Source organism: Triticum aestivum, chromosome 3A (genome assembly GCF_018294505.1).
Source record: "Triticum aestivum cultivar Chinese Spring chromosome 3A, IWGSC CS RefSeq v2.1, whole genome shotgun sequence".
Classification (NCBI taxonomy): Eukaryota; Viridiplantae; Streptophyta; class Magnoliopsida; order Poales; family Poaceae; genus Triticum; species Triticum aestivum.
This window is the reverse complement of record NC_057800.1, coordinates 709,648,464-709,659,471: the sequence shown is the minus strand read 5'-3', so window position 1 is coordinate 709,659,471 and position 11,008 is coordinate 709,648,464. Positions and strand designations below refer to the sequence as shown.

At 44.2% G+C, this 11,008-nt stretch overlaps 1 protein-coding gene across 2 annotated transcripts; it reads left to right on the top strand.

The window, feature by feature from the left end:
- Positions 1–893: 893 nt before the first annotated feature.
- LOC123063389 (cysteine-rich receptor-like protein kinase 10) lies at positions 894–7,145 on the top strand. Of its 2 annotated transcripts, XM_044487153.1 has the most exons (8): positions 894–1,437; positions 3,918–4,382; positions 4,454–4,645; positions 4,923–5,053; positions 5,394–5,604; positions 6,088–6,325; positions 6,413–6,563; positions 6,647–7,145. In XM_044487153.1, exons 1-8 carry the CDS (start codon positions 912–914, stop codon positions 6,974–6,976), a joined length of 2,244 nt encoding a protein of 747 aa, XP_044343088.1. In that variant the 5' UTR covers positions 894–911; the 3' UTR covers positions 6,977–7,145. The 2 variants fall into 2 exon arrangements, with proteins under 2 accessions (XP_044343088.1, XP_044343089.1); XM_044487154.1 differs by lacking the exons at positions 6,413–6,563; positions 6,647–7,145 and having other exon boundaries at positions 5,394–5,560.
- The last annotated feature ends 3,863 nt before the right edge of the window (positions 7,146–11,008 follow it).

Here is an 11,008-nt window from a genome sequence, read left to right as displayed (position 1 = left end):
CACCTTGCCCTTCCACCACCCGTAGGAGATTGGGGGATTCGATCTAGGGTTTCTCTCCGCCGTCCAAAAGTGGGAGAAGGCAGTATCTAGGTCAAGGACTGGGCTCGGTTTAGGATTTATACTCTCACCGTGAACCCTGGCTCGGAATGGAGGATCGGATGCGCCCCCACGTGTCGCACATCCGCCATGGATGGGTAGGTGGGGGAGCTTGGGCCCGCATCAGCCCGCGTCGGTGCGGTTGCATGCCGTGCCGTGTACCGCCCGTGTGCCGCATCCTTGTTGATCGGTGCCCGCGTCGGCGGCGGCACCGGTCTCGTCAGCGGCAATCGATCTCGGATCTTCGCGAAATGGCAAGAAAAGGATATGATGTCTCCGATGTCTACGGACTCACCCTCCCATAGGAAGCGCGCATCGATCGTGACGCCGCGTACGTCCACCAGCACCAGACGAAGAGCCTCTCGTTGAAGGAGGAGAACCCCGTCGGAGAAGGTGAGCTTGCCCGTCACGAGGTCGGCGGCGTAGGAGACGCGCCATCACACGTCGTCGCACGCCATCTCTTCTGGTGCCGGTTCCAGCGAAACTCGTGGTGCCAATCGACCCAATAGGTCATTCCAAATCTGAAGTCCAAATCCCACAGGAATATCACGTAACGCAAAGACCAGCCGAACGCTTGGGCTTTCCTTCTGATGACTTTTCCATGGTTATAGGGTCGCAATTTTCTACACGGTACAGCGCTGGCAAGGCATTCCCGGTGACCACCAGGCCTAACCCTTGGACGGCCACATACCAGTCTACCACGTCTCCATCGTCATCAGCGAGTTTACCACGGCAAGTCGGAACCTTCCTCTAACAGGAACAAGAACAAGTACACCATCCTTGTTGGAGAAGCAAAAATAAGTCACGGAGCCTAGATGGCAGCTGCGGCCGCCTCGCTGCTACTACTGCAGTGCGTGGTCACCATGCTCGCCGGTGCCGCCACGGCCGACGCCCAATATTCCGCCCAGACCTTCGCCGACCTCCAGAACGCGGCCCGCGCCGACGTGGGAGTCGCGCCGCTGGCGTGGGATGACACCCTGGCAGGCTACGCCCAGAGATACGCCGGCGAGAGGAAAGGCGACTGCAAGCTCGTGCACTCCGACGGGCCCTATGGCGAGAGCATATTCTGGGGCAACAAGGGCGGTAACTGGACGGCCAGCGACGCGGTGGCCGTGTGGGTCCAGGAGAAGCAGTACTACAACTGCAGCGACGGCTCGTGTGCCGCGGGAAAAATCTGCTCTCATTACACGCAGATCGTGTGGGCTAACACCACCCGGGTCGGGTGCGCCGCCGTGGCCTGCGACGGGAACCTTGGTACGTTCATCCTTTGTGAGTACGACCCCCGAGGGAACGTGCCGGGTGTCCGGCCGTATGCCGGCTGCGGCCAGTTCAACCGCTCAGGTAATAGCTTCAAACGATCACCTTTTCGTTGCCGTTCAGTTATTACCAAAGTTTTAAATAGCACGATAAGCCTCTTAACGACGAACCTCTTCTAAATGCTATAGCGTGTTATAGTGGTGCTATAACGAGCTATATAAAATATTTACTCATGTGTTTGGACAAAAGACCCTTATCGCAAGACCTCTTCTAAACGCTATCTTTCCCTAATAATAAAGTACGGATTGAGTCTCCGGTTTGTCCGTCTGTCCGTTGTTTTCTTCATACATTGTCCTCTTCTTCACCCGTGCTGGTGTGTGCGTACGATCCTCCTAGAAGGACTGCTCCCATCGTCGCTGTGGAGCCTGCCGTGATAGGCCATATGGGCCCAGGTGAAGCGACCACGAGGCAACGCTTCGGAGCAACACCTAGCCCGATGGAGGAGGGCGTTCAATTGCCGACGAGCGGTGGAGGGAAACAGCAGGATGGATCTCAGCGCCCACGATCCCTCCTCACGCCGTACTGCTGCTTCGCCTCCTAGCCACCATGCATCGGCGTCGGCCCGACCTTCCCCCGCCTCGAGTCACCTCCTGCATGGCGTCTTCGCCCATCGTGGTCGCGCACTCCCGGAGCCCATCACAGGTGCAGTCGAGTGACTCGAGAACGAGGCCCTTGATGCCTTTGTCAGCCACGACCCACGAGGCGGTTATTGAGGGAGAGAACGCGGGTTTTATGATCCGCAAGCAGGGAGACGAGGCGCTGCTGGTGTTTATGGAGGCGGGATCGAGGTGCCTGGCCGGTGGCGAATCCTACGGCGGTCCAGCGGTGAGGAGCGGAAGCAGATGGAAACGGGAGATGGAGAGCCAAGAAGCGAGATGTTGGGGGAGGAAGAGGACGCAGGGGAGGAGGAACCAAAGAAGAGAGGCTGCGGGGAGGAAGAAGGGAAAGGAGCGCTGGGGTAGGGGCAAGGCACTGAGGATGTTGCAGCCGCCAATACTGCGTACATACTTTTCTTTGTATATATGTCTACTTTCTCTGTGAAATTAGATGCGAGTCCGGTGTGTTCTATCATCTAACCATCTATAATGAGCTAGAAGAAAATTTCAGAACAGTATGTTCGCACAATTGAGACTAAAATCACTTTTGATGTTAATGTTAATTAGTATATGGGTGACCACCACCACAGCATGGCTGCTTAACCAGCTGGATTCGTCCGTTCAGCAACCTAGGTCAAGCTTAGCGCAAATTAGCAGTCTTGGTCAGCCCTGATTTTTTGTTGGTCAGCCCGTTATTTTTGTTTTGTTTTGCTCATCATTGTTTCTTCTGCGTTTCAATTGGAGAAAAATATGATGCATAGCTTGTCAACTGGTGTAGCCCATATGTGCAGGAGTTTCGGTTTTAGAGATATATGGTGGTATATTCGCATTGCTATTTCAACATCTTCTTCACTGAATTTATAATTGTTTCCAGTCCCACTGGTATATTCACAGGCTGTAAATATGGTTAATTTAATGTCAACTCCATAGAAATCTAATTCTAAATGCATGATCCGGTGGCAGTTCCGCTGTGGAGGTTTTGCTTCGTATTCAGTCATTCATACCTGAAATATGATGTACTTATTAACTTAACACATTTTGTATAAAAAGGAAAAGGAAAATTAGCCGCACGAATCTGCACGTAAAATCATTGGTATAAAACTTAGATGTGCATCCTCTAGATGTGCCTTAGGAAACCCGTATGTATATCCCTGCAAAATAAAAACCGTATGTATATATCTCAAGAGGAAAGCTATAAATCACTTTGTGTAGGAAATACTCGAATTGCATAGAGTTTTTTTTGGAAACACGTAATAGGAAGTGGTCAATGGTACGGTTATGGAGGTTGCGTCGTGTCAAAGGATTTTTATGGGCCACATGGATATAAAGATGATGATGGACAGGAGATGTTTGCACACAAAGTGGCGGTCACGCCTTTAGGTGGTGGGTTGACTTAATTCCTTCGTTCGAGTGATTCGAGTGAAGATTCTCACCTAAGGTAATTTCAACTTTTTGTTTGTCACATTTACCACTCCCTCTGCAAACTAATATAAGACATTTTAAATCACTAAGTTTTAGTGATTTAATGTGGCCGTATTCATCGTTCTGATGGAGAGGCCGGGGAGTCCTCTTTTCGAAAAAAAAAAGTTTTAGTGATTTAATATTAGTTTACAGAAGGAGTACATGAATTCTTGACACTAACCACATCTATATGTTCTAAGTAATATTATGCTAACCGAAAAAAGTAATTAATGTTATGCTAGAAGGTTCGACTGTTTTCTCCATAGCGAAGCACGTTGCTTGCTCATTGTAATTATTTTTCAGTTTGATATTTATCAATTTATATGTGTTTTTAGGAGATGTGACGATATATTTTTTTCTGTTGCAACGCACGGGCATTTTTGCTAGTAGCTTTAAAACCATGGTTATTGCTTAAGAAGACATCTTCCGTGTCTTTTGGCGTTGCAGCGCAGAGTTCACCTCAAGATTTCCTCAACCTCCAGAACGCGGCCAGAGCCGGCGTTGGCGTGGGCATGCTCTCGTGGGACAGCACGGTGGCGGCCTACGCCGAAGGCTACGCGGAGAAGAGGAAGGGCGATTGCCGCAAAGTCTCCTCCGGCGGGCCGTATGGCGAGAACATCTTCCAAGGCGGCACAGGCATCAGCTGGACCGTCTCGGACGCCTTGTTCTCCTGGCTCGGAGAGAAGCAGAAGTACGACTGCGCAAGCAACGCGTGCAAGGAGGGGCAGGCCTGCGGGGAGTACACCCAGCTTGTCTGGGCCAACTCAACCAGAGTTGGTTGCGCGAGCGTAACCTGCGAAGGCGGGGGCACGTTCATCACCTGCAACTACGACCCGCCTGGCAATATCGCCGGCGAGCGTCCCTATTTGGGCTGCGGAGGGCAAGCTGGCGGAACTCCGCCGCCAACTTCCGGTATGATCCTGCTTATTTCCAGAAGAAAAATATTGTTGACCATAAGTCTGATAGTTTCTACATGTGCACAGACAAAGTAAATGGTACTGCGGCCAACGGAAATGGCAATGGCTCAAATGCAAACAGCAGCAACCCAAGAAGAAATGGCAGTAGCCCTGCAATCCTGCCAATCGTCCTTCCAGTGGTAACAAGTCTTCGTTTAATCTCAGCTATATCAATTTACATATGGATAAAGAGACCGAGTCCGAAGAAGACACTATCATGTAAGTAATCCTTACACTACTGTCTACTGGGATCACTATAACTTTGTTGAATTGAAATATGCAGTCGAACTTGTCTTCAGCCTTTCATAAAGCATCCATTACATATATGCAGAAAATTTAATCATACATGCAAGCATCCATTACATTACATATATGGAGTAACTACTAGTGGAAGCATCCATGTCGCCATTTCATAAATTTAATCTTTCGTAACTGATGTTCTGCTAGCTCTCTGCGGAAAAAGACCAATGGTCAATTCTTTGTATCATATATGCAGATACAGCTTGTTCAGAAGATATTGAAGATATTAAATCGGTGCTACTGGACCCATCAGTAATAAGAACAGCAACGAGTAATTTTTCTGAAGAAAATAAACTGGGGGAAGGAGGATTTGGTCAAGTTTATAAGGTAAATCCAGCAACAAACCCAGGATTAGTTGTTTACAGCGTCCTGCTATTGTCACCATATTTTCTTTCATGAATAATGAGAACTATCCATTAAAAGGATAGTACACATTAGCTACCTTAGATGGCATACATTTTCTAAAATCCCACTTCACACTTATGTACTCTCCACTTTCTAGTGGAGTGGGTTTGAGATAGGATTTTAAAATCTCACTTCTTCTTTATCTCTGTCATTCAAAACTGATCTACAGACTGGGTTTGACTTGTGGCTTCTCAACCCTATTTCAAAGCTAGCATGTACTTCCTTTGTAAACAAATATATTAATTTAAGTTTCTGTTTTCAGGGTATGATGCCAGATGGACAAGAAATAGCAGTAAAAAGATTATCGGAAGTATCAAAACAAGGCCTTCCTGAGCTAAAAAATGAGCTGCTATTAGTTGCCAAGCTTCAGCACCGTAATCTGGTGAAGTTAATAGGCGCTTGCCTCGATGGAGAGGACAAGTTACTTGTGTATGAATATATCCCAAAGAAAAGTCTTGATGCCTTTATTTTCGGTACTGGAGTTTCTAGTTTATTTCTAATTCTAAGCAAACTTTGGATTGAAAAATACTAGTTGTACTGACGTCATCATTACAATGTTCTTTAAATAATGAAAATGGTTGAGATAAAATAAAATCAAGCATTTTGTGAAGCTACTATACAAATTACAAATAAAAATAAATTCGATGTGGTAACACATATATACAAACATTGGTTCAGGTCAATTAAACAAATCTTTGCATGAACATCAGTAGAACAAACTCATAATTTGAATTCTTCGATGTCTGGTTTTATATATTTATTTAACATGAGCAGGAACTTGGCAAACCAATGTTTCTACAATCATAGATAACTTGTTATGTTCATTGGTAGAGTAATCGCATTGTCTAAGTTTCTCTTTGACATACATCTTTGCCACTTTGACGTTAGTCCCACTGTGCATGTTTTCAATTACTTTTTCTGTCACATGATTTATTTGGATTATGATGCCTTTTTAGATGACGAAAAGCGTGGAAAATTAGCTTGGGATACACGATACAAGATCATTTGTGGTATTGCTCGAGGCTTGGCATATCTACATGACGAGTCCCGTATAAAAGTTATACATAGAGACCTGAAGCCAAGCAATATATTACTAGAAATGGGTATGAATCCAAAGATCTCTGACTTTGGTTTGGCAAGTGTTTTTGAGGGTGATCATACAAAGCATATTACAAGAAGAGTAGCTGGAACCTAGTAAGTTATGGATTCAGTTAATCTTATCACAAGTTCATAAGTGCCACGTTCACAAAAGAAGCAACGCTTAACCATTTTCTAGTGCAGTGGATATATGGCACCAGAATATGCGGTTCTTGGACATGTTTCAACCAAATCAGATGTGTTCAGCTTTGGAATGATCATTCTAGAAATCGTGACGGGGAGGAGAAACAGTGTATCGTCTGAAACAATGATGGCTGAGCATCTTTTAACCTATGTCAGTTTTATATTCAGTTAATTTCCAGTCTCAAAATGTGATGTTATAGTAAGCTTTTTTGACGAGTAATTGTTTGTGCATAGGTATGGGAGAACTGGAACAGGGGGAGAAAAGCTGAGATAGTTGATCCATCATTGCACTACAACTATTCTGAAAGTGAGGTTCTCAACTGTGTACACATTGGACTATTATGTGTTCAAGAGAGTCCAAGTGATAGACCCGGCATCTCCAATGTGATCCTCATGCTTGTTGGAAGGTCTACTACCTTGCCTGCTCCTTCCAGGCCTGCTTTTCTATTTAGGTTGAATAATGAGAACCATGTCCATGGTGATCTCAATGACCTACTAGATGACTCGAACAAATCAAATCCATCATTCAATAAGTTGACAATCACAGAATTCGAACCAAGATAGCCCTGACCCTCAAGTATGTAGTTAGAGAAGGGAAACAAGGAACACCATTCTTTATGTCAATTCATCAGGATTGTGTTGAAAAAACATTTGTATAAATTGTATGACTCGCAAGATAACTTTGAGGAGGGATAATGTAAGAATCTAATTGGTCAAATAATAAGAGTTATGAGTTATGACCTAATGGGTGCAGACCTGAAATTGTTCCAGAAAGGAACAAAGTCAGCAGGTAGCGGGGCTCATTCTCTGTGTTTTGCTTCAACTGATTTCACAAAATCTGAGATTCTCAATGTCCCTCACCCTCTTAAGGTCTTCATATATACTACTACTAATTAGCTGAATGCCGACCATTCAAAAAACAACGTAGCCTAATGCCCGTCTGAAATTGATGAAATCTTCGAGATTAGTTGTCAGGCATAGTATTTGCAAAAACTAGGCAATCTGGATTCGGTAAATACTTCTAGGGAAAAATTAATATTACCAAAAAAAGCTAAGTCAGTAATTTTTAAACAAATAAAATGCAAGGCCAAATGGACAGTACTATTACTATGCCAGATCAACGGACGATAGATTTATTTCAAGTATGATGATGACTCACTGACACATCCGATAGCACATTCAAGCATATACGGTGGTGGTATCACAACTTCGGTTCATCAAGATAAAGTGCAGCTGCATCTGCAGGAATAGTACAAACCCATAAACTTAAACAGAGAAACGCAGAAGTGATGCTTAACAGTAACTTGCTATGATTATTAAAAACATTGCGATACTAAATAGGATAGTCTTCTGATGGAGACAAGAAATGCAGCCTTCCTCCCGAGCATGGTTCGTCACATGATGATCATGGTGATCACTACTTCTTAACACTCATCCTTGTCTCCCCAAAATAAGAAAATCAAATCGAACGTTACAACGTGATAATTAGTTTATAAGAAAGGCGCTGGCGCAATTTAGTACAAACCTTAATTTTTCCTCAATGAACTTGTAGATGCCTCAGCCGAGTAAAATGCACAAAACCACCACTTTGGCGTCACAGCTGTCGAAAAACCACCACTTTACAAAACGTGACACTTTGCACTCAGGGCCGTCTACAAAGGTGGCCAAGGTGGGCAACCGCACAGGGGCCCCCAAAATCTGGGGCCCCATATCGCACTAATCTAATGCTAATTAATTCTGAAAAAAAATCTACTGCTAATTATCTGGTATGTCCCGCATGTTCTTTTTTTTTTGAACTGGAAATGTCCCGCATGATCTTAGTGGCCAGCAATTTCTTTCCTACTCTGCGCACGATCCCGCAGTTTGCTTGATTATCTCCCGTGCTTATGCCAGCAGTTTTTCCGGGCGCAACACGCCATTTTTTCCGGATCTGTTGACTGGCATGTAATTGCATGCATGAAGATTAGGTAGGAAAGGAAATTATCAGTGAGGAAAGGAGATCCCTTCATCCGTGGGGATTTTTTTACTGTAGGCTTCAAGTGGAAACAACCCACTAGCAACTTAGGAAATCAATGAATAATCCAAATACATTCACTATTTTACCCAACAAAAATATATACTTAGTATTTTGAAATTTCATAAAAGGGTTAATGCACCTAAAAAATAAAATAAAGGTAGTATGATTTTAAAAAATTGGGCCCTATTTTATATTCGTTGTTCGTATCACACAAATGTGCAGACTTAAGTACTTCAGTATGATGTGATTCACATAATTGGTTGCTCAGCAGTGCATGCAAGAGCAGATCATAGAGTGATATCATCTTTGATGACATGGGAATTGGTCAGCCATAGGGCAATTTTCTTTTATTTCGCACCGGGGCCCTGAAATCCTGGAGACGGCCCTGTTTGCACTGCATCGAAAATTTGACAGTGGCAAAAAACACTAAGCAAAATTTTGATCCGGTTTTGACGTGGCAAATCGTTTAATTTTTGATCTATTCATCTTCAATCATGGCAGTATAGCAAACACAAGAAATAATAAAAAATTACATCCAGATTCATAGACCACTTAGCAACGACTACAAGCACTAAAGCGAGCCGAAGGAGCGCCGTCTTCATCGCCCCTCCCTCACCGAAGCTGGACACATCTTGTTGTAGTAGACAGTTGGAAAGTCATCGTGCTAAGGAAACATAGGACCAATGCATGAGAAGCAACCGCCACCGATGAAGAGAAGCTTAGAATGGAAGGATCCAACCTAAAGACACATGAACAATTTTTTTTAAAAAAATTGGATCCGAGTAGATCCACCAAAGAAAACCGCCGACCGAATCTCGCGAGATCCGTCGGAGACACATCTCCACATGCCCTTCGACAATGGTAGACGAATCCAGCTTTTCCACAGTTGTTAGTTCAGAAGATCCACCTCGTAACTCACAACTCACATCAGCTTTTCCATAATTCTCAACCAAACACACTCTTGATGCATTGGTAGATTATCATGATGCATCCCAAACCCTACCCACCCCCCTCCCGGTTTGATAGATATCCTTTAGAAATCTTACTAAGCACCCATCAGTGACAAGCGGTATTACTAAATGTTGTTCACATTGACTGTAATAGACCTAACATGGTTGTAAAACCATCAGAGAAGAGATTTCCCATCCGTGTATAGCAAGTGCTAAGTCGTAACTTATTCACATCATTCATTTCTTTCGTAAGGTGTGGTATTTTTCCAAAACTAACATTTTTTATTTGCGACCTGTTTACAGAAAAGTTATCAATATACACAGTACTAAGTAAATAAAATGTGAAAATATTTATTCATAGAAACAATGATAATTTGATATTATACATGTTGATATTTTACTTACAGACTTTAGCAAATATAAGAAAAAGTTGGCCTTCTTGAAGAAAAAGTTTTTTTTTGAAGCATCAAGACTTTATTCCTCAAATGATGGACAGATCGTTTACAATAGCATGAGAAATAAAGTCCGGGATAGTAGATTCCCAAAACGAGGAAATTCTATTGCTACAAGAATTACTAGCTAAGATATGAGCAACCTCATTTGCTTCACGAAAGCAGTGTGAATATGATGTATCTGCAAAATCGAGAGCAAGTTGCGTGCACTCTGAGATTGTTGCTATATTTGGTCCGGTGTACGACTCTGGGTTCTGCAAGGAATGCACCACAAAACTGTTATCAGACTCCACCTGTACTTTGTTGCAACCGAGCCTGCCAGCCAGATATAGTCCATTGCGTATCGCCAAGGTTTCAGCTGAATCCACGCTAGTGATTTGAGGTAGATACCATGTGGCTGCCGCTATGAAGTTCCCCCTGCTGTCCCGAGCAATAGCACTTGTTGCTCCTGAAAGAGTGTCAGGTAGGAACGATGCATCCACATTCACTTTTATCACATCGCTAGTTGGGCGTTTCCACATATGATCATGCTTCCTCTGCACAAATTTGCTTGAGTACGCTCGGAGGAAATTGGTAGCCAAAGCTCTGATAGATACAGCTGATTTGTCAGCTGTTTGGACCTCTTCTCCTCTCACATATTGGCGCCTCTGCCACCAGAGGTACCACGAAGCCACAAAAATTAACTCGGCCGTGGGCAATCCCTCACATACGCCCTGTGTTCGAGCTAGAATCTGTACAGTTACTGATCCAGATCGGTCCTGTCTAACAGCCTCCATAATGGTGTTATGGACCCCCAATGCTGACCATATTTCTTGAACTCTCCTGCATGTAAACAGACAGTGCTGAATGTCTTCCAACCCCACTGAGCAGACTGGGCATTGTGGGATTAGCGGGATATGTCTGTTTGCCAGAATTCCGTAGCAGGGTAGTGATCCATTCAAAGCCTTCCAAGCAAAATGTTTTATCTTACCAGGGATTTTAAGATTCCACACTTCTTGCCATATTGCCTCCTCCTGGGTGTTCCCTTGCCCATCAGATCTTGCAAGGCGGTGACCGTACTGGTGTTCAAACTCTTTGTGATAAGCTGACCGGACCGAAAAGGTCCCTGATCTCGTGTAACTCCATGCTATAAAATCCTCCATGAACTGAACATTAAGAGGTATTTGTAGTATCCTAT